Here is a 27,083-nt window from a genome sequence, read left to right on the forward strand (position 1 = left end):
ATCCCCCTCTCCTTGTCCCCCGGGTGCACTACGAACAACTCGCTCTTCCCCATATTAAGCTTGTACCCGGAGAAATCTCCAAACTCCCTAAGGATCCTCATCACCTCCGGCATTCCCCCCACCAGGTCCGGCACATATAGCAGCAAATCATCCACATAGAGCGACACCCGATGGTCCTCCCCACCCCGCACCAGCCCCCTCTAGTTCCTCGACTCCCTCAACGCCATGGCCAGGGGTTCAATCTCCAGCGCAAAGAGCAGGGGGGACAGGGGACACCCCTGCCTCGTCCCCCGGTGTAGCCGGAAATACTCTGACCTCCTTCTGTTTGTGGCCACACTCGCCACTGGGGCCTCATTTAGCAGCCTCACCCACCTGACGAACCCCTCCCCGAACCCGAACCTTTTCAACACCTCCCACAGGTACCCCCACTCCACCCTATCAAAGGCCTTCTCCGCATCCATCGCCGCCACTATCTCCGCCTCCCCTTCCAGCGCCGGCATCATTATAACCTTCAAGAGTCTCCGTACATTAGTATTCAACTGCGTCCCTTTCACGAATCCCGTCTGATCCTCGTGCATGACTTGCGGCTCACAGTCCTCTATCCTCATGGCCAAAATCTTTGCCAGCAACTTTGCATCTACATTTAAGAGTGAGATCGGCCTATATGACCCACACTGTAGGGAATCCTTGTCCCGCTTCAGGATCAGGGAAATCAGCGCTCTAGACATCGTCGGGGACAGAGCCCCCCCCTTCCCTTGCCTCGTTGAAGGTCCTTACCAACAGCGGGCCCAGCAGGTCCACATACTTCTTGTAAAATTCAACCGGGAACCCATCCGGCCCCGGTGCCTTCCCCGCCTGCATGTTCCCTATCCCTTTGACCAACTCCTCCAACCCAACCGGCGCCCCCAACCCCGCCACCTGCCCCTCCTCCACCCTCAAAAACCTCAGCCAGTCCAGGAAGCGACCTATCCCTTCCTCTTCCAGTGGGGGCTCAGACCGGTACAGTTCCTCGTAGAAGTCCCTGAAGACCCCATTGATACCCACCGCACTTCGCACCATGTTCCCTCCTCCATTCCTAACTCCCCCCGATCTCCCCAGCTGCCTCTCGCTTCCGAAGCTGGTGCGCCAGCATCCGGCTCGCCTTTTCTCCGTATTCATATACCGCCCCCTGCACCTTCCTCCACTGCGCCTCCACCTTCCTGGTGGTCAACAAATCGAACTCAGCCTGGAGGCTATGCCACTCCCTAAGCAATCCCTCCTCCGGGGCCTCCGCGTACCTCCTATCCACCCTCACCATCTCCCCCACCAACCTCTCCCTCTCTCTCCTCTCCCCCCTCTCCTTGTGTGCCCTAATGGAGATCAGCTCTCCTCTGACCACCACCTTCAGCGCCTCCCAGACCACCCCCACTTGGACCTCCCCATTGTCATTATCTCCAGGTACCTCTCTATGCACCCTCGGACCTGCCGGCTCACCTCCTCGTCCGCCAGCAACCCCACCTCTGGGCGCCGCAATGGGCGCTGGTCCCTCTCCTCCCCCAACTCGAGGTCTACCCAATGCGGAGCATGATCAGAAATGGCTATCGCTGAGTACTCCCTATCCTCCCCCTAGGAATCAGCACCCTGCTCATGACAAAAAAGTCAATCCGGGAGTAGGCCTTGTGGACATGGGAGAAGAATGAAAATTCCCTGGCCCCCGGCCTCGCAAACCTCCATGGATCCACCCCTCCCATCTGGTCCATGAACCCCCTTGGCCGCCACCCGCCTCCTGCCCGTCCTAGACCTAGAGCGATCCAATGCCGGGTCCAGCACCGTGTTGAAATCCCCCCCCCATTATCAGGCCCCCTGTCTCCAGGTCCGGAATCCGTCCCAGCATACGCCGCATGAACCCCGCATCGTCCCAATTCGGGGCATATACATTGACCAACACCACCCGCTCCCCCTGCAGCTTGCCACTTACCATCACATACCTACCGCCATTGTCTGCCACAATGCTCGACGCCTCGAACGACACTCTCTTCCCCACCAAGATCGCCACCCCCTGATTTTTTGCATCCAAAGCCGAATGAAACACCTGCCCTACCCACCCCTTTCTCAACCTTACCTGGTCTGCCACCCTCAGGTGCGTCTCCTGAAGCATGGCCACATCCACCTTCAGCCCCTTCAGGTGCGCGAACACCTGGGCCCGCTTGACCGGCCTGTTCAGTCACCTTACATTCCAGGTTATTAGCCGGATCAGGGGGCTACTCACCCCCCTTCCCCGCCGACTAGCCATAGCCCTTCCTAGGCCAGCTACGTGCCCGCGCCCCCCCCGCACGACCCGTTCCCCACAGCGGCAGTCTCCCGCCCCGACCTCCTTTCCCATGTCCAGCTCCGTCTTGGCCATTCCAACAGCAACCCGGTCCGCCCCCCCCCCCCCCCCCCCCCCCCAGCTGGGACCCCCCCTAGCTGCATTGCTCACCCCATTGCACTCCCGTAAGTCAGCTGACCCCGGCCACTCCCGCCGCTCCATCGAACCCCCCCTCCCAGTGTGGAACTTCCCCTCCCCCCCCTTGTCCACCAGCAGGATCTCATCCATTCCACTCCCAGCGCGGGAGAAAAAGCCCGCGCTTCCCAGCTCCAGCCCTGCCCCTTCTGCCCTAAACGCGGGAAAAAGCCCTCGCTTTCCACTCGCCAGGCCCCGCCTGCCCTGGCGCAGCTCCCTTTCCAGGCCCGGTCCCACTACCCCCAACTCAGGCCTCTTTCCCCCCCCCCCCCTCCCCACGGGGCCCCATCGCCCCTACCGACCATCAACCCCCCAAGCAGTTTACCTAACCCCCCCACGAGCCCACCTGGCGGACCTAATCAAAACAATGCCCAATCAACCCAAAAAAAACAAAGAACCCCCCCCTCAAAACACAACCCAACAATCCCCAACCATCCCTCCACCGCGACCCCTCATCCCCGACCCTTAGTCTGCGTCCTGTTTTTCGGCCTGAACAAAGGCCCACGCCTCCTCCGGGGACTCAAAATAATGGTGTTGATCCTTATAGGTGACCCACAGACGTGCCGGCTGCAGCATACCGAACTTCACCCCCTTCCTGTGCAGCACTGCCTTCGCCCAGTTGTAACCGGCCCTCTTCTTCGCCATCTCCGCGCTCCAATCCTGGTAGATCCGGACTTTCGCGTTTTCCCACCTGCTGCTCCGCTCCTTCTTGGCCCACCTTAACACACACTCTCAATCAGCAAACCGGTGGAACCGCATCAGCACCACCCGTGGCGGCTTGCTGGGCTTGGGCCTCCTCACCAGCACTCGGTGGGCCCCCTCCAGCTCCAAGGGCCTCTGAAAGGCCCTGGCTCCCATCAGCGAATTCAGCATGGTGATCACGTAGGCCCCCACGTCCGATCCCTCCAGCCCCTCCGAGAGACCCAGGATCCGCAGGTTTTTCCGCCTCGGCCGGTTCTCCATCTCCTCGAACCTCGCCTGCCATTTCTTGTGGAGCGCCTCGTGCGCCCCCACCTTCACCGCCAGGTCCAGGATCTTGTCCTCATTCTCCGAGACCTTCTGCTGGACCTCCCGGATCGCCGCCCCTTGGGCCATCTGGGTCTCCAGCAGCTTATCGATTGAAGCCTTCATCGGCTCCAGCAGCTCTGCTTTCAGTTCCTTAAAACAGCGCTGGAGAAGCTCCTGCTGATCTTGCGCCCACTGCCTCCACGCTGCTTGGTCTCCGTCCGCCGCCATCTTGGTCCTCCTCCCTCGCACTTTTCTTTGCTTCAATACCACTTTTTTAATCGCCCCACTCCTGGTCCATTCGGGGGAATGTTGCTGTCCCCTTCCCACACCGGGAAACGTCGAACAAGCGCCGTTACGGGCACTAAAAAGAGCCCAAAAGTCCGTTTTTAATGGGAGCTGCCGAATGTGCGACTTAGCTCCGCAACCGGAAGTGCTCTATGATGCACATCCTAATCTACAATGGTTTCATTAACACAAAGTCTCTTTTAAACACACAAGATGACTGTGAGAAAATACATTCTCCACTCTGAGACCCAAGTGAATGTTTGTGGGTATACCCTCAGAATGCTCCCAGATGATTTTCGCGTGAGTGTTTCCAAACTCCACTCCCAAAAACACACTTTAAAATCTTCTCTCATAAGTATGCCTTAGTGGTTTGTATTCCAAAATCTAGACCAGGTTTTCTAAATGACCCTTTTAAATAAAGCTTCCACTCTACTTTTAACAGCGAATCCAGTCCAGGATTTTACACCAACCCCTTTAAGATTTCTTTGACTTAACTGCTTTTAAACAAACTCCGGGATCCAGCAACCAATTTCCATAGTTATTTCACCTCACATTACACAGACTGTAGTGTCACAAACTTGAAAATCACTTCAGGAAACTTTCTGACATCACAGTCTTCCTCCCAGTTAAATCTGTCTTTACTGAACAGTGCTCTGTTCTAGTACCTTTAACCTCAGACTTCTTTGAAACTTCTCTTTATTTCGCTAGTTTCCTGAACTAACTTATTCCGATCTCTGCACTTATTTTCTTAATCGTTACTCCATGGTATGGCTTTGCTACCAAAAACGCTGAGAGAGATCCCTCTTGAGCCTTCAAAATTGACTGCTTCTAGCAGAGCTGTGGGAGCTGTCTTCTCTCTCTCTCTACTTACCTTCAACAACAATCAAATTAGCTAAACTAAGACTTAAAAGCTTTTCTACCTCATAAGGTTCCAGTTGTTAAACAACACTCACATGCTTATGCCTTTTATTTATTTGTCACATCGTAGCCCTTCAACCCCCTCACATACAAACACCTTTGTCCAGCATGAATCTAACTCATGGGTTTTACCCTTCCAGATACAGAAACAGTAAATTAAACCCACTTAAAAGTATACCTTATTTCTAATATTTACCAATACAAATACAAATCCCTTAAAACTACCTTTATTTTACGAACAACTGGAATTCACCAGATTATGGATAGTCATGACTCCGTACATGATTCTTCTATCTGTACTTGATTAATGATGCGTTAGTTCTGACTGGCTGAATAAAATTTGCAAAACGTGCCCAGATTCCAAGAGGAAGCGGCAGAAATACCTGGTCTAATATGGATAGATGAGAAAGATGTCCACATGAATATGGCAAGTAACCGATAAAATATGAAATGGCACAGGTCTAGTTATGAGTGATTTAATATATACATATAAATTTTTATAAGTTATGCACCGGGTGAAATTAGTGATGATAACTATGGCCAGGATGAAAAGTCATGACTGCATCACTGCTTCTTCATTGTGAAGTTTATTTGCATTGTGCCTAAACTAAGCATAATGTGAACCATCAATGTGCTACATTTTTGGGTCTCGGTGTATTGAGGGTTGCATTTGTATTGCTTTTTTTTCCAAATCCATTTTATATACAGTTGCATCCTCTTGTTTTGGACAGAGAATGACTGCTCTGCCGGTATGCCTTCATTGCTCCAGTGAACAAAGTCAATGCTGTTTCCTTCTTCATGCCATAATCATTGTTTTCCTTCTTCCACCTTTAGAAAAGGATGGATGGTATAAGTTCAATGATGTACTTGAGGCTATTTGAGGTAACGGTTTCTTTCTAAAGCCCTTCATGTGGTGTCACTCATTACTTGTGCTTCTGAAAGTTGTGTTGGTCGAACAGTCTGGTGAATTATCTTCATGTGTGGATTTTTAACTAGTTCTGAGCTTGATGTAAATGTTTTGACAGTTTCATTTTTGTGGAGACTCTGTTCAAGAATGCAGTAATTGTTCTCAAGTTGAGATGACAGTTTCGCAAGTTGTGCTCCTCTCTATTTATTTCTGTTTCTTTTTAAGTTTCATTAATAGATTTGCACAGCATAACTGATTAAACACATTTCATCTAGAGCCCAGTTGGAGAGTAAAACTATGAGACAGAAAGAAAAAGTACAATTAAATAATAATTTACACTGAAATGTATGATTCACTTGTATTAGTAGGATGTGAGTTCTTGTTTTCCTAATGGTCATACATCTTCCAATTTGGCATTGCCATCTTAGTGTATTGACAAAATGCCACTTTCTGTTGGTTTCCCTTGATATTCATCATTTGTTCCATCAGAGGATTATTAAAGTGTGAAGAACAGGTAAAAGACCTCAGTACAGCATTATTACTGGGCCATCATGGTGTGTATCCTAGTTGACCAAATCCAATCCAACAGGTACAGCTAAAACAGCCTGAGAGTGCAAATACGTTCAATGTCAATTGCTCATTCTTAACTCCAAGAGCTGTACCACAAATCAGGGCAGCACATGATGGTGGATTAGTGCATATGAGCTGGGAAATTGAAATCGTGACCAGAGAGGGGAATTAAGTTGCACCAAATCTTGAATGGTGTCAAGTGATGATTGGGGGGGGGGGGGGGGGGGGGGGTTGGCAATGGCTGAGAAGTCACCTATCAGCCCAAAAATTCCATTCTCTCAAAGATTTATTGAGATTCATCTCAGATTGTGGTGCTTATATTTTTCCTTCTGCTCCCATTTTTAGTTCAGTGTCCTTAAAATCGTGTAAACTCTGAAATCATATCTAAAGTGAAGAAAGGTTTCCAAGAAAATAGAGGGCGATCATTGTTTGTTATGTTCATGATGATGAGCTTTTATTGGCTCAAACCATTGGCCAGCTTATGAAGGTGGTAACTAAAACACAATTTTACCTCAAACCAGTTATTGATTCCCCCATCGTCTATCCTGACTCTGTGCTGGAAGCATTCTGCCCAATCTGCTACTGAGCCATATGGATCAGGAGAGCCCAGGTTCAGTTCTTTGCCAGTGGTGAGCTAGAACACTACGGATGGGGTACCTGTGGCTGGAGCTATTGGCCTCTACATGGCTCAACTAGGGAAGGGAAAACTATCAGCTAGTGTTGGTGCTCCTGATTATCACCTCATGGACCTCTTGTCAGGAAAGAATGATCTGAACAAGTGTTAAACAAAGGTCCCATGTGCATGTTCTGGTAAATGCAAGCGACACCTTGTGATGATGTTCAAAAGAGTAAGAAATTATTCGAGGTGTGCTGATCAACATCCAGCCCTTAACCAACACTATCAAAACAGATCATCGTAGAATCATAGAATTTACAATGCAGAAGGAGGCTATTCGGCCCATCAAGTCTGCACCGGCCCTTGGAAACAGCACAGTACCCAAGCACACACCTCCACCCTATCCCCGTAACCCAGTCACCTCACCTAATCTTTTTGGACAGGAAGGTCAATTTAGTATGGCCAATCCACCTAACCTGCCCATCTGGGATCTGCACATCTCCACTGTGGGAGGAAACCAGAGCACCCGGAGGAAATCCACGCAGACACGTGGAGAACGTGCAGACTCTTCACAGACAGTGATCTAAGCCAGGAATCGAACCTGGGACCCTGGAGCTGTGAAGCAACTGTGTTAACCACTGTGTGACCGTGCCACCACTAATCATCTAGTTATTCATTCATTGCTTGTGGGATTTTGATTTGTGAGAATTGGGCCCAGGTTAACGCAGTGTCATGGAGACTCTACCCCTTGTCCAAAATGGCACTGTAACTCCAGATACAGAAGTCCTGCCCCATCCTGCCAGAACATATTTTCATCAGTAGGGGAATACGGGTGGATATAACTCACACATAGGAGAAAGCCAAACCTAGTGGGGTCATTTATACTCAGTGCAGCATTCAAGCAGACACCATTTTCACTAGAGCTCGGGCCATATGGCACAGTTTATGATTTATGGGGCAAAACTTTGTGGCCACATTGCTCTCAAGCGAGAGCGTAATGTGGTCAGTACATGTCGGGAGAGGCCTCTCATGGGCATCCCAGCAGCCTTCCCGCCTTTAGGATTCACTAAAATCCCGCAAGGCATCGGAATCTGAAGCACACCCAAAAGTGTCCAAATGGCACGCGCCTAAGTAGGGTTTAAAGCTACTTGGGCACGCTTACCCAGGATCTAACGGCCTCCCGGGATCTAACAGCCTCCCCAGCGAGACTGCAGCTGTGCGCTGTTCAGTACTGGTACACACAAACATGGACCAGACAGAACGGCACCCAAAGGGTCTCCCGGGCCTTTGGAGACCACTGGGTGGTCAGGGATAGTGCAGGGTGGCTCCTTGGCCCTCCCACTGAAATGTGGGTACCTTCTGACTGCCCAGCTGCCACCTTGGCACTGCTACCCTGGCATTGCCAAGCTGGTGGGAGCACTGCCAGGGTGTCAGTGCAAGGGTGCCAATGTGCCAGGGTGGCACTGCCAAGGGTCAGGGCCTGAGGGAGACCATGCCCATAGAAGGAGGATGGAGGGGGTTTGAAGTGCGGGGATGTGCATGGCAGGTAAGTAGGGGCCTCTGGGAGGTTGGAGGGGGTGACAGGTAGGTGAAAGATGTTTGGGGGAGCCTGCATGGGAGTGACCTTACTTGGAGGTGTGTGGGGTAATGCCCTGGGTAGGGGATGTGGGGGACCCACGCGCTCACTTAGAGATTGCGGCACCCTTTCAAAATGGCGACTCAATCTCGGAGTTTTGCTCCCCAGTGCTGAAAGAAATTCTAAGTGTGGGCTAAACTGGTGAGAAACTCCCCAGGGCCCAAGAAAGTGACTAAGTGTCATTTGATAGAGGCGGGGCACTCACCGGCAGAGCCGGCAGGAAACTCCCTCACAAACCCGCCACAAATGAACTTAGAAATGGTTCCATTAAATTCCGTCCATGATCTTTTAGAGTTGATGTAAATGCTCATTAAGGGCAGTTAAGGTCTGTGGAACTGTCATTTAAATCCCCTGCCTTTTAAATATTGAAGAGTCTACCTGCGTCTCACAGTTGAACACAATCTGTACCTGTAATTTCAATAGCTGTTTGTTGACATGGTCCTATGGGCTATCACTACAGAATTATTACTGTTTGACTGCTTTCACAACCTGTCATTATCACAGTGGGGCGGATCAGTAAATTCACAGTTTGAGTGACAGCTCCAGTGTTGCTAATAAATTTATAGTAGCTCATTTATTTTTTCCAATTAAGGAGCAATTTAGCGTGGCCAATCCACCAACCCTGCACATCTTTGGGTTGTGGGGGCAAAACCCACGCAACCACGGGGAGAATGTGTAAACTCCACACGGGAGAATGTGCAAACGCCACACGGACTGTGACCCAGAGCCGGGATTGAACCTGGGACCTTAGCCCCGTGAGACAGCAGTGCTAACCACTGCACCACCATGTTGCCCAGGGATGGATAATTTGATGGACTAGTGAAAGGTCCATTGATCTCGGGCAGGAATCTCTAGTTCTGGGGTGGACCGGGATTTGAATGTATTGAATTAGGCTTTTATCAAAGGGAGTGTTTTTTATGTAGTGAAGTCTGTGTTAGATACCGTGAACTTTATTTTATTTCATTGCACCATGGTTCCTGAGGCTTGCCCCTGTGAATACTGGATGAGTTGGCATCGAAAGTGTAAGGGCTAAGTGAGGTGAGTGCTGCATGGATTGGCATGAGTTGTCACCAAGTTTGCATAGGCCTATAAGAGGCAGGTAAGTAGGGGCCTCTGGGAGGTCTCTGGGAGGTTGGGGGGGTCATGAGTTGGCATTAAGTTGTCAGAGGGACTATAATGGCCCATGGTGGCGATTGGAGGAGCATGGGTTGGCAAAGAGGCAATAAGACCTACAGGAGTGAATGCATGCATGGATGCCATAAGTTGGTCTGGATGGGGAGTGTGTGGGGGGAGTGAGAATATGTGAGGAATCAGGGCTCAAAGGACTAATACGGAACAACATATGTGGTCACTGTCCCAGAGAACTTTTGTCCAATAAGAGAAAGATTAATCTTGACTGTAAGGTGGGCATACTTTAATAAATTCCCACTGCTCACTGTCCAGGGTTGTGCACATAAAAGTTTATAGTGTTAAATTAGTGTCAAATCTCTTCTCTGTTATCACAAATCACTAACTCCAGCTAAAGATAAACAAATATAGCACAACCAATATCTAAGAATGGATTAAAATAATTCAACAGAGATTATATGTTAATCCACAAGAATTAACCTTGGACTGATTTAGATTCAAACCAATTTAATCACTCCTCGGCACCTATTATTTTTATCAATAATTGTATTTTTGTTTAATACTGCTGATGCATTCAATTGCAGTGCTGTTCTTTGATGCCAGCTGTGGCAGTCAGTGTGATGCCAACTTTGCGAGTCCGCCATGACCCTTCACAGTTAGATTTCTTTTATTGAGATGCCATGTTCAGTGCTCTGCACAAAGTGATGCTGTTAAAAAGTATGAGGCTTGTTAAATTGGATGGTGTGCAGTTCTTACATTGCTTTACTGTGGAGGCAAAGATGTTTGTTTGGCTTGATAATGATTTTATAATTAGACAAGTGTCACATGCTGAAAACAGAAGGACTGCTGCACCAATGAATAGAACAGCAGGGTTGTTGATTGTACTCTTTGGTATACTGGATATTATAAGTTTGTTCTGCCTGTATTTCACTGATAGCATTGTCATAGATTCAACAACATCTTGCATTCATATAGCACCGATAACATAGTAGAGCATCCCAAAAGTGCGTCACAGGAGTGTAATTGGACAAAAATCTGTAGTGAGCGAAAGGAGACATTAGAATGAGTGACTAAATAATTAATTGAAGAGAGAGGATTTAAGAAGCATCTTAAAGGAAAATAGAGAGTAGTAAAGACACAGGATCCTGCTGTGAGATACTTTGAACTTCTGTGTAATTCTGCCTTTAATGCAATGACAAAGGAGTATTTTATACAGCTCCTGTTCTACATGTGCATCAGTATTTATAATTAGTCCGAAGCTACTTTTCTCATTTTGCGATCGATTAATCATTTCCATTTTTAATTACTTTTTTTGTCCAATCTTTTTCCTGTGCATCGCAATGACCCTCTTCTGCAGACAGCTTTTCTGATCCATGCGATTCATGGAAATTCAGGTATTTCTTCTGCCAGTGAAAAATCTTGGATCAAATTGGCAAATCCAAAGGCAAGGTAAATTTGTGAAATCGGAGAACGTCTCCGGCTCAGAGCTTTTATTTGGCATGAACCAGAAAGAAAGAAAATACACAACTCCACATGTTGCAGCTGGCCATATGTAGCAGAGAAGGTAGAATTCAGCTAATTAACACGGCAGACTTAAACAGGCACCTCATCTCTCAGTGTAGTTAGTCTCCTGTTGGTGCTCAGCAGGAGTTGGTAGTGCTTCTCATTCTTTCTTTCTAATGGTCTGCTGCCCACCTAATTTTGCCTTATTGTCAGTCACTACTTACCACAGCTTGAGCTCCTCCCAGGGGACTAAATTATTATCAAAGGATTAAGAAGATGTAGCCTTGTACCTCTGACATTTCTGCCTCCTTTTCTATGCCAGAACACTAATTAGCTGTGACTAATTAAGAGAAATGTTCCCACTATAGAAACCTAATACAGGGAGCCATGGAGTCGCAGGGGAGTGCAAAGAGCCGGGCAATAGCCGGATTTGCTGATCCACTTGAGTTTACTACATTGAAAGCGGGGAGAGAACTAGATCACCTGTCAGTGCAACCAGTATGAAAGGCTGCTGATATTAGGGTAGCTGTTGTGCCGACTGTACTTGTCCATGAGAAGCTCAGAGGAAGCTCTGCTAGTGAAAACAAATGTTTTTCCTGACACTTTCTGGTTGTCAAGTCTCTATTTAGCACCACAGTTGCATGAGCAATTTGTGTTTTGCTGTTTGTGCTATACAAAATATTATCTGCTGATCAGCATGGGCCCTGTTGTTAGAAACTTACTGCCAGCTCAGTCAAAGTCGACGTGTTACCAAAGTTCAGCAAGGGTGAAAGATGCGGGGCCTTGTTTCAAACAGAATGGATAGAACACATCTTAATATTTGTAGTATTATTTTGTTTCTTTTTTCTGAAATTATTTTTATATTTGGACATTTTTTCTTTAATTTCCAGAGCCATTTGTGTTACCTGTCCAATGATCTCGGCTATTTTAAAAGTCAGTTAAAGGTCAATCACATTACTGTAGATCTGGAGTCACCTTGTAGGCCAAATCGAGTAAAGATGGCTGATCTCCTTCCCGAAGGACATTAGTGAACCAGATGGGTTTTTACAACAATCGACAATAGTTTCATGGTCACATAACTGAGACTAGCTTTCAATTCTGTTTTGTTTTTTTAATAATTGAATTTCAATTCCACCGGCTGCCATGTTAAGAATATTAGCCAAGACCTCTGGATTACTAATCCAGTGACATTATTGCTATGCCCCCCACCTTCCCCCTAGATCTCAGAAGAACCCATCTTCTTTGACCAATCTGTGTAACGTTCCAATTTCCCAAACTGGCGATCCTCACTGAGGTTTTAAATGTGTCAGCCATTTGTTGTGCTGCACACCAAAAATGCACTTCGTATTTTTTTTCTAGGTCCAAGATTTTTAAGCTCATTTTGATTTACTACTATATTTTCTAATCGTTAGGGCCAGTGACACAGATGGGGACAAGGCAGTCCACCAGCCTTTATTTTCTAGTACGATCTGCGAGCAGACCTTTAAAGTGGCCTAAGATTGTGTCACCAAATAATGAGCTATAACATTACAATCATTTGCATGTGTTGCATAATTTTTCACCCATTTAGGAAATGATTGCCATGAGCAATAGCGCACCGAAAGGATCTTCGACTGTTAAGCATTTTCGTTTTCTATTTCCAATAGATTTGAGTTTTTGTGTTTTATGTTTTCATACAATAAATACATATGCCTTTAACTTATCCTAATTCTGTTTTCCAGAACCTAATACCTGTGTAATCACTCTAAAATCAAATGTAGTTAAAGTATTTATATGGCTTTTAGAAAAAAATGGAAAAGGAACTCTTGCAATGTGAATTTACATGGGAGCTCTGTGTGAGAAAGTATTTAGATGAAAAGTCCCATAATAGTCAATAACTCCAGCAAAAATCAATGTTTGGATTCCATTCTCAAATATCCTAAATATGCTATTTCATGGAAAAAGTGGAACAAAAAAAGACTGACTAGGAAGATCAGCACCAGAGCTGGAACATGTCAGAACCACTATTTTTTCCAGCAACCTTACCAAGGTCCACCAACCTGGCAATGACTGTGGGGAAATAATGCCGCAATCACTGTCTCAGTACAGCACCAACTGTAGACCTGCACCAACACCTGCATGACATCTGCACCATTGGGATGGCACTGCCAGAGGCTGTGAAGCTCACCTCCTCCCACCTCTGTGGAGGAGGAATCATCACTGCGCTACTGCATTTCCCAAAGTGCAACGGTCACGGATGGCAGGCATGTGACCCTCTGTTGTTTTCACGCAAGTTGAATTACCCTAATTAGCCCTTTGAAGGTGCCCAACTGGCACAATGGCATGCATGGTAAGCCACAAAAGATCCATAATGTTATCGAGGCATGGCAGTCGGAAAAGTGGCAATGTCATCAAACCACAACTTATGCCATGCGTACGTGGGCCATTTTCTTGGTAAATGGTAATGGTGGGTAGATTTACCATTGCAACTTTCTTATCACCTCCTTCCGCTTCTGTTCCTAGCACATGGTTTTGAGTCTGACCTCTGTCACTTGCAGGCATGCTGCATTGCCTCTGGGAAGGGTACTTCATTGTGCCGAACCAGGTAACTTCCTCATTCAGTAAAACCTCCATTTATCTATCTATCAATTGGACATCATTCTACTTCATTACTTGGCAACAGATTCCATTTCTTACCTCAATTTTTCCTTCCCTTGGTTTCCACCCAGCCATTTCTCTTGTCTCGTTTTGGCATTGGAAAGGCTACAAAATATTTGCAGCCTTTTAAAGGTTAAAAATATTGTTCCTGCTCTCTAGATCCCTACAGCCCTTTAATGCCTGTTGACATGCACAAATATTTGCATATTCCTTTAGTAAACTTCCAGCACCACGCCCAATATGAAGTAAGGGCTCACAATGTATAAGTAATTAAGATAAACCTGGGAAAACTCGCCAAGTCAGTCCTGCACACGATTGTCAGACACAAAGTTCATCACTCTGTGATCTTCCTACTCTGGCACACATTGAAAAATCATCTTCTGCTGTTTATGGAATAAAACCTTATCAGACTATTTAAGTTATTGTTATTTATATAGGAGGGTTGATTCCTCACCTGGGAACCTCCAAAGAAAAGCAGCAATTGCAAGAAGCAGTGATTAGAAAAACAGGAGTCTCCTGGAAAAGCAATCTTGCAGTGGGAGCCTGAAACAGGCATTATAGTTGCCTAAGTAATGGCCATGCACCCTGTTCATGGTTGGGCATTGCATGCCATTTTGCTTTCTTTGCAGTCCTTTATCAATAAGGTGGGCAGAACACTTCCACCTTTTAATGAATGTGAGCGTCTCGCCCACCATATCAGAAGTTTAGACGGCCATTAAGCACCCAAAAAACACAATCCTAGGTCAGTGGACCTTGTGTGAATATTCCTAAGCAAACATAAAAGTGTCAGGTGTAGAATTCTGAAACATCCTGAAATTAGACCTTGTATTAGTTACAAACCCAAGAACACAGCCTGTTCCTATAGATGTCTCGTCGTGGTTACTCTACTGGGACAAATCTCAGCAACTCCCTGAACTCTTCCCCCAAGCTCCTTCGTCGGTCACTCAGATTGGCTAAAACCAAAGACATTTTCTTTTGACGACAATGGATGGGAACAAACAAACTGATGTGCTTTTGTGCTGTCAGCCTCTTGCAACAACAGTAATTTGAATGTAAAGAGTGTTTGTGAAATTTGGCTGTAATTAATTCGTTGTTAAGCAGCGACTCCCGAGGAGTGTGCTGATAGGCCCACGGAAAATGCAGGCAGACAGCTCACCCAGATTTAAAAAAGAACGATTTCTACTTTCATGCTTAGGGGAGGAGTGAAAATATCAAACATGTACAATGCCTGGTGACTACATGCTCCATTTCAATTCAGTTGTTTGCAGCTTGCCAGCACACACGTCGCTGAACCTCACTTTCAGTCGCCGTGCGTGGCAACCTCTCTGATCCTCGTTAGGACAGTTTAGGGCCGACAAAGAATTCACTCTTGCTATTGTGGGGCGAGCTCACGGGCTGCGAGTGAAGCCTCCGCAGCTGCAAGAGACCCAGTTTGGCTCAGCTGTAGCATTTAGACAAGTGCAGTCTCCCGGCTTTGTCGCTGCCAACAATAGCGGGAAGGGAGGGAGGGAGGGAGGAGGGCTGTCTTTCAGTCCCTGTAGCAATGCTGAGCACAGTTGGGGATCAGTGCCAGGCATTCATGTCGTACCTCTTTTCATTGCAATAGATTATTAATTCAAGACTAAAGGTCTGCAGCGTTTGGGGGGAGGAGGTGGTGCCGGGGTTTGAAGGACTAAAAGATGATGATGATGTGAAAGTGCTTGTAGCTCTGCTGAGATAATTTTCATACTCGTCGGAAGACATCAACACTGAGAGCGTCCTGTGCACCCTGTTGACCCGATCGCTATTAAAAGAAAATACGCAAGTGCCATGGTTCTCGACATTTTAGCAACCAGTCATTGTCAAATCTGCCTGACGCTTCCTTCCAGCAGCATCACCTCTTAGCTGTCTCGAAAAGCCTTCGCTCGTACCGGGTGACAAAAATGTGCCTTAAATGGCGAGATTAGACTGATGTTCTGTTTTCTGCACTCCTGTTGATTTGTTGGACCTTTCTGGGCTGGGAAGCGAGCGGAGGATTGATGAGGAAATGGGCTGCTAATGTGACTTGCCAGCCTCGAGTCATGCACAATTGGTGTGAAGAAATACAGAGGTCACCCCGTGTCAAAGACAGCAGCGCTCCCTTGTTTCCTGTGGTTCTTGAGAGATGTGGGCAGAAAATGAAGTGGACAAATCGGAGCCTCACATGTGATAAGTGAAGAATCAACGGGATCATTTGAGTTGTTAATCACAGACTCCATTCGATGCGGTGTGACACAGATTATTATATCTGAACGCTGTCGTGTTTAATTATTCTGGTGTGAGAGTAATGGGGCGGTACTTAGGTGAGGTGAAGGGGGGGGGGGGTGGTCTCGCCCGCTGACTAGGGAGTGCACGAGAATCCCATTTCATCTCTTTTCAGGAAGGGCAAAATGATGGGCCTTCTCCTTGATGAGGGAATCGGGGGAGGCAAAAAGTGCTGAGAGCTGTCAGAAGCTGGCAGCTCTATTGAACAATAGCGCCAACTATAGAGGTGGTGGCTGCACTACACACACACACCCAAGTCTTTGGATTGTCGATGGATGTGGGGTGGGGTCGATGGAGGGATTCAGCAGCAAGGGCAACTGGTGGCTCACACGGGCCCCCTCTTCCCGATGCCAGGTCCCTCAATCAAGCACTGAGTGCCTTTGAACGAAGGATCCCTCCCCTCCCCCCCCCCCCTTAAGACCCCATTGGGAGTTGCTTGTCGTGCTCCCTGCCTGGCAAGACCCCACCTACTGCTGGGTTTATACCAGCGGTGGTGGGATAAAGCCCTTAAGTGGGCATTAATTTCCCACTTCTATCCCTCAATAGGCAACAGGGTGGGAAGCCTGTCCACTGGCTTTCCTGCCATCGATTTAATTGGAGTGGAGGCAGGTAGGCAACTGGCACCCCACCCACCATCATCTTGCCTGTATAAACGTCTCCAAACTTGCCACAGTGGAGGGCATTACATTCTGCCCATGTTCTTTCAAGCATCAATAACTTTTTGATTTTAAATCCTTTTATTCTGGATTAATAACAGCAGATTGAAAGTTTGAAATCAAGTTGACAGTCCTCTAGTGCTTGGTAACTAAGATTCTCTAATACGTACAGTACTAAATTTGCCCCATACCTGCTGGATTGACTGTCAGGACTCTTGAACAACTGTATGATCTGTTTAAACCGCATATGGTGATCTGGGCGGAACATTTAGCTGTACCCCAATCAAAATAAAATGACAGACTTAAAACCACAGGTAATTTTGACCCAAGCAGCCCTTCAGATGTGAGGGGAGAGACTATCTTCAGAGGCTCCAATGCTGCTTGAGTAACACCAACGTTCTACCACTAAATTCTATAGACTTCAAATGATGTGGAGTCAATGATAGTATTATGTACGTGGCCTTAATAACGGACAGGTTTAATGATCAAAATAGTATTTTTTCATTCCATTTTGTATGAACAAATGTTTCTAAACTTCCCTCAGAATTGAATGAGCTATGCAGGTATTTAAAAGACTTTTTTTTCAAATCCAAGTCACAATCAGAATTACTGGATGTGATATTGGTCTTGGATGGTAACACAAAATGGGTACTCACGCGGGAGTACAGAAGAAGGGCACATAACTTTAAAATTACAGCAAAGTTGTTCAGAGGGTGATCAGGGATAACTTCTTCGCACAAGTGGTAGGAATCTGAACCTTTTCTCCCCAAAAACTGTTGATGTTTTAAAAGTTGTGTTTAAACTTAAGACAAGGCTTCTGTTTGCACTCTCTCGTGGTTTTCTAACCCATACATTAGTTATAGACAAGTGGTTGATATGACCTATCCAGCATTGAGTGGACAGGAGTGCCCTGGACAAGGCTGTTTCTGTCATCTTGCTGCCTCAGATGTCAGGAAGTACCTGGCCTTCACTTTGTGGTTCCCCCAGTAAAGTACCTGAGGTAGGGAATTCAGCGGAGTGTGGTATGTTGGCTCTATGATAAACATAAATTGTTGATGCCCGAGTGGAGACTAATATAGACATTGTTCAGGGTTTTCAATTTGCATGAATCTCACAACCGACGATTCAATTACATCCTATTAAACTTTGCAAGATGTATGCATGCCGCTGTTAGGTTTAAGAGTTGAAAAATATTACTAGATTTTGATTGACTAAGATTGTGATGCTAAATTTTAATCAAGAAATACACTTCTAAGCATAAATAATACTGTTCCTCTCATACAAATTATCTTTATTCATATTCCCTGATTCCTAAATTTACATATATATATAAATCTTAAATGAGTAGATATCTTGGTCAAGTCAGATGTAGTATAGTCATATACAGTGGGGTATGGTGGCCATATTGAATAATAATAATAATCACTTATTGTCATAAGTAGGCTTCAATGAAGTTACTATGAAAAGCCCCTAGTCGCCACATTCCGGCGCCTGTTCGGGAAGGCTGGAACGGGAATTGAACCCGCGCTGCTGAGGTCTTGTTAGAATTGGCCTTTATTTCTAGCAGAATGCTCCAAAAGCAATTCTGGCAAAATTACAAGATTGTATTTTGTTGTTAAAATTACATATGTATGATGACTATGACATTTGCTTTAACGCAAGAATGGCCACGAGTTTATGTTCCTCAATATACTTAGTTGTAAAGCTAAAAGATGCACTCAACCAATTATGGTTTTGTCTTCCCTGTTGGTCATATTGGATTTGGTCATATGTTGAGTTGGGTTAACCAATCAAAATTTTGAAAAAGAAAGTAAAATAGAGATTGAGGTCAAATCTAAATCTGTACTTGTTGATCTATGTTGAATGAAGTTTATGAATGATTTTCCCTTTTAATCAGACACATCTTGGAATAAGTCAACCAGTCTGTCTTTTAACTACATTACATCGGATGTTAAGACAATTGATGACAATTTTTAATTTGTTGACAAATTATTTTCTATGGGGTTTGAAAAGTAGGACGTTCATGAGTAAAGAGCCAATGATTGGGCGAGCCACAGGTAATAGCTTGCACAAGGTAAATATTGTCTCAGAAAAAAGTAATGTGCTATTGGATCCATAATGTTTTTTCTCTGATGGCTGTAGAGATTTCTCTTTCTTTCCCCAGCAATGGTACACCAGCTCAATGAAAGTCATCTGTGTCTGGTTGACAGACCGTTTAGATCTGCAGCTCCATCTCTACCAGCTGAAGACGCTCATCAAAATAGTCAAGGTATAAACAGCTTTTTCCTTATTTCTCAATAGGCCACTTAGCAGAAGTTAGAAGGTACTATCTTCATGAGATATATAGCTGATAAATTCCATCTTGTTTCTGAAAATAAAGAGACCAAGGTCAGTTTCATCTCGGTGACTTTACATGCATCTAATGCATTGATGTGTTTCAACATTCTTGGCAGTCATATTGCGTGCTTGCCAAGAGAAGAGAGATTGGTCAGAGGGTTTTTTTCAATGAAAAGTAATGACTATTTAAAAGGTAAATGCAATGACTTATTAATGATCATAATTAAAGGCAAGATCAGATCTGCATTTGCATAAGAGGATGACACCGGTAAAACACTTTTTTGAAGAATAAGGAACAGTCCTATAGATTAGTGTGCATGAGAGTTTTCAAACGAATAGGGCAGAATTTTTATTTTGGGGTTGGAACCACAATGTCAGAATCTCTTCCCGGTCCAAACACACACAGTAGGGACATGATCAAGGAGAGTTAGGAGCCTCTTTATATGGAGGCCTGCAGTCCTGGAGTACAGCCATATCGGGTGAATTAGAAGCCTCCTCTCCCTCACCATCCCGATTCCTGGAAACTGAGGGGAGGCCACACCCTGACTACCCGCCCACCTCAGGGCTCAGAAAATAGATGACTAGCTCCCAACCAGCACTGTGTCTCCTGCAAATGACAACATAGAATTCTGCACATGGCCATCTTGCATTGGCAGGAGACACAGTGTTAAAACATCATGAATGGACAACTTGATTGGTGGACGTGGAGTAGATGTTCCCTGTTGTGGAGTAGATGTTCCCTATTGTGGGAGTATCTAGAACTAGGAGGCCACTGTTTAATAATAAAGATTCACCCATTTAAATCTGAGATGAGGTGAGTAAAGGGATATGGGAGTTTGGTCGCACATCAGCTATGGTCCCAGCGCATGGCAGTAAAAGGTTAGAGGGGCTAAATGACTCCTCTTCCTATTAGGTCGGTAATCAGAAGATTGTACCCTTGTGATTTAATATGAAATGAAAAATAGATGTTAAAATATCAAAAGCTGTGCAAGGCAACCACAATACTTGGCCATCTGTGTTGTATTTAATTCAGTAGATGGACATCTCATTTCACAGAAAGATTGACTCAATATGCAATCCCACAATGTTTCCTGTACTACCAATTTCACCTGTAGGAGGCACTGTTATTGAACTTCTCAGTTGGAAAGAAGTCACACAGATTCATCCAGCCTGTGTGACAAACACAATTTGTTCTATTTAACAATGAGAAGTTAAGATTTGAAAGAAGAACTTTGATGATACGTCTTGGGCATTCTTTTAAAAAATATGCTTCGCCTTCAGGACCTCATTGTCTTGTCTTTTGTCATTTACTCATCCCCCTGCCTCTGATTACCCAGAATATGTTCAAGTTAGCTATTAATAGTAATCATCAAATTAATCCCCAGTCAACTTTCAACCATATTTCTCCACTTCCCGTGGCTCCTCTGTTTTATTGGAAGTTTTAAACCTTTGGAGCATCCTGCACAATCATAAGGGGAATCGACATATTCTTGCAAAACACAATGCATTGAAGGGAAGAATAAACGGTAGAGTGTGAGAATCCTCTTCATGCTTCAGCTCCCAGTATGGACTGTCACTGCAAGGGTTCACGTTTTCAACTTCATCATGGTCAGGAAGGTTGCATCCCCCTTTCTCATGCCATAAGCCAACTGATCAAATTATGCTCAAAATCATCAGGAAAAGTAGCTGGAGGATCATTGCAAGTTGTGGGTAACAGGGTGGGGGAGGGAAAGGGGGAACATTCCTTTTGGAATTAAAGCAGCCCAGAGTAACCTGCCTACCATATGTTTCACTTCACAGTAGCAACCCAGTTCTACCTGCAAAGCTGATTTACAATGTTGTAGGCCTCAGTTCTCAAAAGCAGAATTGTCACTTGTACCTGGTTATCAGTCTCTCTCTCCCCTCCACTCCCCACCCACTTAGTTGCAGAGTCTCTCTCTATCTCTGTTTCTCCCATCTCCTCTCTGTCTTCCACCTCCTTTCTATCTTTCTAACATCCCCTCTTCATTTGCCTCCCTCCTCCACTCCCTCCCTTTTCCACTCCAGCTATTTTTCTGTGTCCCTCTTCTCCCTCCCATCCTTCTCTCTCTTTCTTCCATTTCCTCTCTTCCTCATTTTCCCCTCTCTCTCTTCCACCACCTCTCTCACCTTTTTTTCCTTCCCTCTAGTTTCCTCATCCTCTCTCTCTTCCACTCCATCATTCTCTTCCATCCCCTCTCCCATGTCCTTCTTTTTCTCTTCCACTCCCTCACCTTTCACTACCTCTCTCCCCTTCTGTTCTCTACTTTCCCCCCTCTTTTCCATTTTTTTTCTCTTTACCCCTCTTTTCACACTCTCTTCCATTCCTATCTCCCTTGCCCATTCTCTCTTTCTTCTACCCTTCTCTCTCCCACGTCATGTTATTCATCTCCTTCTGCCCTTCCTTACTCCACTGTTCACCCCTGCTCCTCCCCTAATACTTCTCTCCTTCTGTCTTTTTTCTGTTTCTTCATTTCCCCCTCTCTCACTTTCTGTCTCCTCACCATGCCTCAACGGTCTCCACTCCCGACTCTTCCCTCTTGACTGAAATACTGCATTTGGCCAATGACAGGTTGACTAGAAAGACTAATTCTTGACAGTATATTGGTGATGAGAATTTGCATTGATTTGACTCTTAAAAGGTCTATGTTTGCCTGACTTGCCATTTTAAGTGAGGATTTTATATTCAAAATAGGCAGAGATATTTCCGATCATTAAAAATAACTAAACAGCTAAAATACAAATCTCACTCTTCAATACAGGTGTAGAAGGGGCTGGTTTAGCACAGGGGCTAAATAACTGGCTTGCAATGCAGAACAATGCCAGCAGCGCAGGTTCAATTCCCGTACCGGCCTCCTCGAACAAGCGCCGGAATGTGGCGACTAGGGAATTTTCACAGTAAACTTCATTGAAGTCTACATGTGCCAATAAGCGATTATTACATTACATTACATCTTAGTGGCAGCACCTAAATTTGATGCCATGATGACTGACTATTTACTTGCATCTGTTCCCTTGGTTACATGGGCATTTAGAAGCTGGCCCAAGTTAACAAGCCAAACTAAATATAGTAATTGTACTATTTAGACTACAGGCCCATTTAATACAACAACAGTATAATGCATTGAATGTTATATTTACCATAACAGTAAAGAAAGATCACTAGGGTTCCCTTTTGTTGGGCTTGGTGAACGGCTCTTCAACAATATGATCATTTTTCCTGCAATCCCGTTCCTTGTCCATCTGCGCCTGGCTCTGTAAAAAAAAAAATCTAGAGGGCATCTTTCTTCAGATTTACCTTAACCATCCTGGACAAAGCGGCAGACTAAGTTTGGGATAAAATAAATGATAAGGAATGGTTTATTTCTCAGTTTTCACCCCCTCGACCACTCACGCTGCTGATTTCTAACAGTGCACTGATCCATAGTCACCAGGACACTCCAGTACTTTTGTCAATTATGTTCCTGCATACAGCAACATGCATAGTGAATTGTATCAGCTCATTCAATCATGGGAGGTGTCATAGTCAGGCCTAATCCTGTGCTCATCTAACGTCCTTCCTGCTTGTTTTAATTGGGAGGCCTGTATTGAAGTTAGAGAGCAGGAATAAAAAAAGAAAATGCTGGATCTACTCAGCAGGTCTGGCAGCATCTGGAGAGAGAAAAGAGTCCATTATGCCTCTTCTTCGGAGTTCAACAACAATTTTTTTATTTAAAAATAATTTTTATTAAAGGTTTTCATAAAATATCAATAACAAAATGAGAAAGAAAAAAGAACCCAACAGGGTTAAGTACAAAACACAATCTAAAAAAGCAACCCCCCAAACCCCTCCCCCCCCCCCCCCGTTCCTAAATAATAAATTAACATTAACACCCCGACTTAAGACAACAGGTGTATACACCCCCTCAGACCCTTCAGTGTAAATAACATAAACAAAAATAAAGTAACCCCCCTCCACCCCCCGAGCTGCTGCTGCCATTGACCAATGTCTATCGTTCTGCCAGAAAGTCTAAGAACGGTTGCCACCGCCTAAAGGACCCTTGTACCGACCTTCTCAAGGTGAATTTCACCCTCTCCAATTTAATGAACCCTGCCATATCGCTGATCCAGGATTCCACGCTTGGGGGCCTCGTATCTTTCCACTGAAGGAGAATCCTTCGCCGGGCTACCAGGGACGCAAAGGCCAGAATTCTGGCCTCTTTCACCTCCTTCACTCCCGGCTCCTCTGCCACCCCAAATATTGAGAGCCCCCAGCCCGGTTTGACCCTGGATCCTACCACCCTCGACACCGTCCTCGCCACACCCTTCCAAAATTCCTCCAGCGCTGGGCATGCCCAGAACATATGGGTGTGATTTGCTGGGCTCCCTGAGCACCTAACACACCTGTCCTCACCCCCAAAGAACCTGCTCATCCTTGTCCCGGCCATGTGTGCCCTGTGCAGCACCTTAAACTGTATGAGGCTGAGCCTCGCGCATGAAGAGGAAGAGTTCACCCTCCCGAGGGCATCTGCCCACGTCCCCTCTTCGATCTCCTCTCCCAACTCCTCCTCCCACTTACCTTTCAACTCCACCACCGAGGCCTCCTCCTCCTCCTCCTGCATCACCTGGTAAGTTTCCGAGATCTTCCCCACTCCCACCCACCCCCCCCGAGAGCACCCTGTCCTGTACTGTTTGCGGCAGTAGCCATGGAAATTCCACCACCTGCCATCTGGCAAACGCCCTTACCTGTAAGTACCTGAAGGTGTTCCCAGGGGGGAGCGCGTACTTCTCCTCCAGCTCACCCAAGCTCGCGAACTTCCCGTCCACAAACAGGTCCCCCAACTTTCGTATGCCTGCCCTGTGCCACCCCGAAAACCCTCCACCTGTTCTTCCTGGGGCGAACCGGTGGTTCCCCTGTAATGGGGTCCACGCCGAGACCCTAACTTTCCCCCTATGCCACCTCCACTGCCCCCAAATTTTGAGGGCCGCCACCACCACCGGGCTCGTGGTATACCTCCTTGGAGGGAGCGGCAGCGGCGCCGTTGCCAGCACCCCCAGACCCGTACCCACACAGGACGCCATCTCCAGCCTCTTCCATGCAGCCCCCTCCCCCTCCATCACCCACTTGCGCACCATTGTTCCATGCAGCCCCCTCCCCCTCCATCACCCTGAGTTCAACAACAATTAAACGATAGCTTTAAAACAATAAAACACTTTCAAGGATTTAACATCTTATAGAAAATACAGCATCCCTGACAGTGTTGCACTCTCTCAGCACTGCACTAGGGTGTGAGGGATTTTGTGCTCAAAGTCAGGGTTGAACCCACATCCTTCTCCTCAGCTCCGACTGGAAACGTTAACTCTTTCTCCACAGATGCTGCCAGACCTGCGGAGATTTTCCAGCCTTTCCTGTTTTTATTTCAGATCTCTGCAGTATTTTGTTTTTAGAATGAGAGGTCAGGTAGTTATTGACCCATCCTTATCCGTTGTGCTGGGATTATTAGAAAGTTCTCTTCCTGCCAACCTGGGAGGTGCTGGTTTGCGTGGCCGAGCGGCACACCATGTGCTACCTGATTGTCTCATTGTAAGCTGCGTTGTGAAACCATTTGAAAAAGATGTTGTCAATGTGGCCTGGTCGTGTCCTTGTGTGCGGCAGAACAGCCCCTGTGGTGACTGCCTCGCCAATCCCTTCTCATTGTGGTAGAAATGCCTGGCTTTTGCTCGATGCTGACTCACAGTCGGGCACCTGAAGCTCACCCACTGTCAGCCTTGGCTTTTGACTGAGGAGGGTGTGGGTTCAAACCCGGCTTGGAAGACAAAACCAAGGCTGACACCCCAATGCTCTTTTTTTCCCCAATTAAGTGGCAATCCATCTAACCTGCGCATCTTTAGGATGTGAGGGTGAAACCCACGCAGACACAGGGAGAATGTGCAAACTCCACAGGGACAGTGACCCAAGGCCAGGATTCGAACCCGGGTCCTCAGTGCTGCAGTCCCAGTGCTAACCACTGTGCCACCATGCTGCCCACCCCAGTGCAGAGCTGAGGCAGTGCAGCACTGTCGGGGGTGCTGTCTTTTCTATCCGATGTCAAATCCTTGTGCCCCCACGTGTTTTGTTTTAAAGCCACTGTTTAAATGCTGCTGTAGCAGGATGAAGAATACACAGCCAGTCTGCTGGTAAAGGTGAGAAGGTCGCATTTGCTCCCTGTAGTATTTGAGGCATCACATGACCTCGGCAGCAATGGGACATGGCTGTGATGATTGGCTTCCATTTCTCAGGCCTCTTTCTGTAGGGCTGGAAGGCCAAGGACCAAGTGCTGGAAAGTGGGATTCAAATCGTAGAATCCCAATAGTGTAGACAGAGGCCATTCGGCTCATGGAGCCTGCACCGACCCTCTGAAAGAGCATCCTACCTCGGCCCACTACCCACCCCATCCACTTCACCCAGTAACCCCACCTATCCTTTTGGACACCTAAGAGGCAATTTAGCATGGCCAATCCACCTAACCTGCACATCTCTCTTCACTAACTGCCCTTCTTTCTGCTCTCAATTGCAGTGGCTGCTTGTGAACATCAGATGTGGGGAGTATTGGGCTCTGCTTTGTGCTCTCTCTGCCCTCGCAGATTCTGCTGAGCTTGTCAAAGCTGATACATATTGAATAGCCAGTTGGGCAAGTTAATGGCACTTGGCCCAGCAAGGGAGACAGAGAGAGAGAGAGAAATCCCTGACCTCCTTAAGACAACCTGAATGAGTTTACAGTCAATGAATTACTATTTCGCAGTCTAGTCGCTGTAATAATGTGGCAAATGTAGCAGCCAAATTTCGCACAGCAAGCTCCCACACCCAGCAATGTAACAATAGCCAGAGAATCTGATTCACTGATATTGGTTGAGGGACAATTTTTCATCGGGAGCTCAACACTGCTAACAGTGGACCTGGCGAAATGGGATTCAGTCTCAATATAAATGCGTTACAGTCCCCAACCGTACTTGACGTGATCCCAGCAATGGCCAGCGTGTTTGCTTTGTACAGAGCGTGTTTGATTATCCAGTGTTGCTAATCTACAGAAATAGATTTGCTTTTCTTCAAACCTAAAATGTTGCCGGTGTCTATTTCGATTGTTGCACTTTCGAGAAACCATTGAAAACCAAAATTGCCTTTTTTTAAAAAGAAGTGACCCTCTCTTTGTTTTTGCTGCAGAAATCGTACAGGGACTTCAGGCTGCAAGGGGTTTTAGAAGGGACACTGAACTGTAAAGAATATGAAACCACCCACACGCGGTTGACAGTGGAGGAAGCCACGGCGTCGGTGTCCGAGGGCGGAGGGCTGCAGGGCATCACGATGAAAGACAGCGACGAAGAGGGCGAAGATGTAAAATAAAACAAAAAAGGAGATGGTCCTTTGGACTCATTATTTTTCAACCAGTGTTTGTACCATTTCTTCAGAGGACGGCGGTGAACAAAAAAAAACACATCATTCAAGTGTAATGAGGTTGTCTTAAAACTTTAGAGCCATAGCCGTAGAGTGGGGGGGAGGGGGGGGAAGAATTGCGACTGAACTCTGTGCTCCACTGTGATAATGTCCATCTGCTCCGGAATCAGGCCTTATGTAGTTCTGCCAATTCGCTGTGCGGGCCAGGGAGGGAGGGAGGGTGGGGGCTAAAGTCCTAGGACCCGACTTTCGGGGGGGGGGGGGGGGGGGCTCTAACATTGGGGAAAATGTGCCCACAGCACAGGTGCCAGGAAAACCTGGCATAGGGCGGCACATTCCCAGCGATAAGATCACCACCCAGTGTGGACTCGAGTCCTGTGAGAAGTGCGCGGGGGCTATTTAGTCATCTTGTGCGGTTTGTGGACTTAATTGGTGACATAAAGCAGCATGATAGAATAAAACAGCCGTGTCATCCTGAGGTGTCTTTTGTGCCTGGTGTTCAGGGCATCTTTGTGAATATAGCCAAGCCTTCGGCGGCCTGGGACAGGGGCACGTGGACCTGGAGAAGTTCACCAGAGTGTTTCATAGAATTCACGATGCAGAAGGAGGCCATTCGACCCATCGAGTCTGCACCGGCTCTTGGAAAGAGCACCCTACCCAAGGCCAACACCTCCATCCCATCCCCACA

At 46.5% G+C, this 27,083-nt stretch overlaps 1 protein-coding gene and 1 long non-coding RNA gene across 16 annotated transcripts in view; one reads left to right on the forward strand and one right to left on the reverse strand.

The window, feature by feature from the left end:
• The window catches only part of cadps2 (Ca++-dependent secretion activator 2), a 1,044,194-nt gene extending 1,017,809 nt beyond the window's left edge, over positions 1 to 26,385 (forward strand). For 9 of the 15 annotated variants that reach the window (XM_072484477.1, XM_072484475.1, XM_072484478.1 and 6 more), the window contains 3 exons: positions 5,528 to 5,575; positions 18,794 to 18,898; positions 26,165 to 26,385. In XM_072484477.1, the coding sequence (XP_072340578.1) occupies positions 5,528 to 5,575; positions 18,794 to 18,898; positions 26,165 to 26,344 (333 nt within the window). In that variant the 3' untranslated portion in view covers positions 26,345 to 26,385. The remainder of the gene's footprint in view (positions 1 to 5,527; positions 5,576 to 18,793; positions 18,899 to 26,164) is intronic. The other 6 variants (XM_072484480.1, XM_072484479.1, XM_072484486.1 and 3 more) reach the window with 1 other exon arrangement.
• Positions 17,909 to 27,083, reverse strand: part of LOC140396199 (uncharacterized) — a 68,513-nt gene continuing 59,338 nt past the window's right edge. The window contains exons 2-3 of the long non-coding RNA XR_011936480.1: positions 22,126 to 22,239; positions 17,909 to 18,997 (exon numbers count right to left, since the gene is read on the reverse strand). This is a non-coding gene — a long non-coding RNA (uncharacterized lncRNA). The remainder of the gene's footprint in view (positions 18,998 to 22,125; positions 22,240 to 27,083) is intronic.

Source organism: Scyliorhinus torazame, chromosome 19 (assembly GCF_047496885.1).
Source record: "Scyliorhinus torazame isolate Kashiwa2021f chromosome 19, sScyTor2.1, whole genome shotgun sequence".
Classification (NCBI taxonomy): Eukaryota; Metazoa; Chordata; class Chondrichthyes; order Carcharhiniformes; family Scyliorhinidae; genus Scyliorhinus; species Scyliorhinus torazame.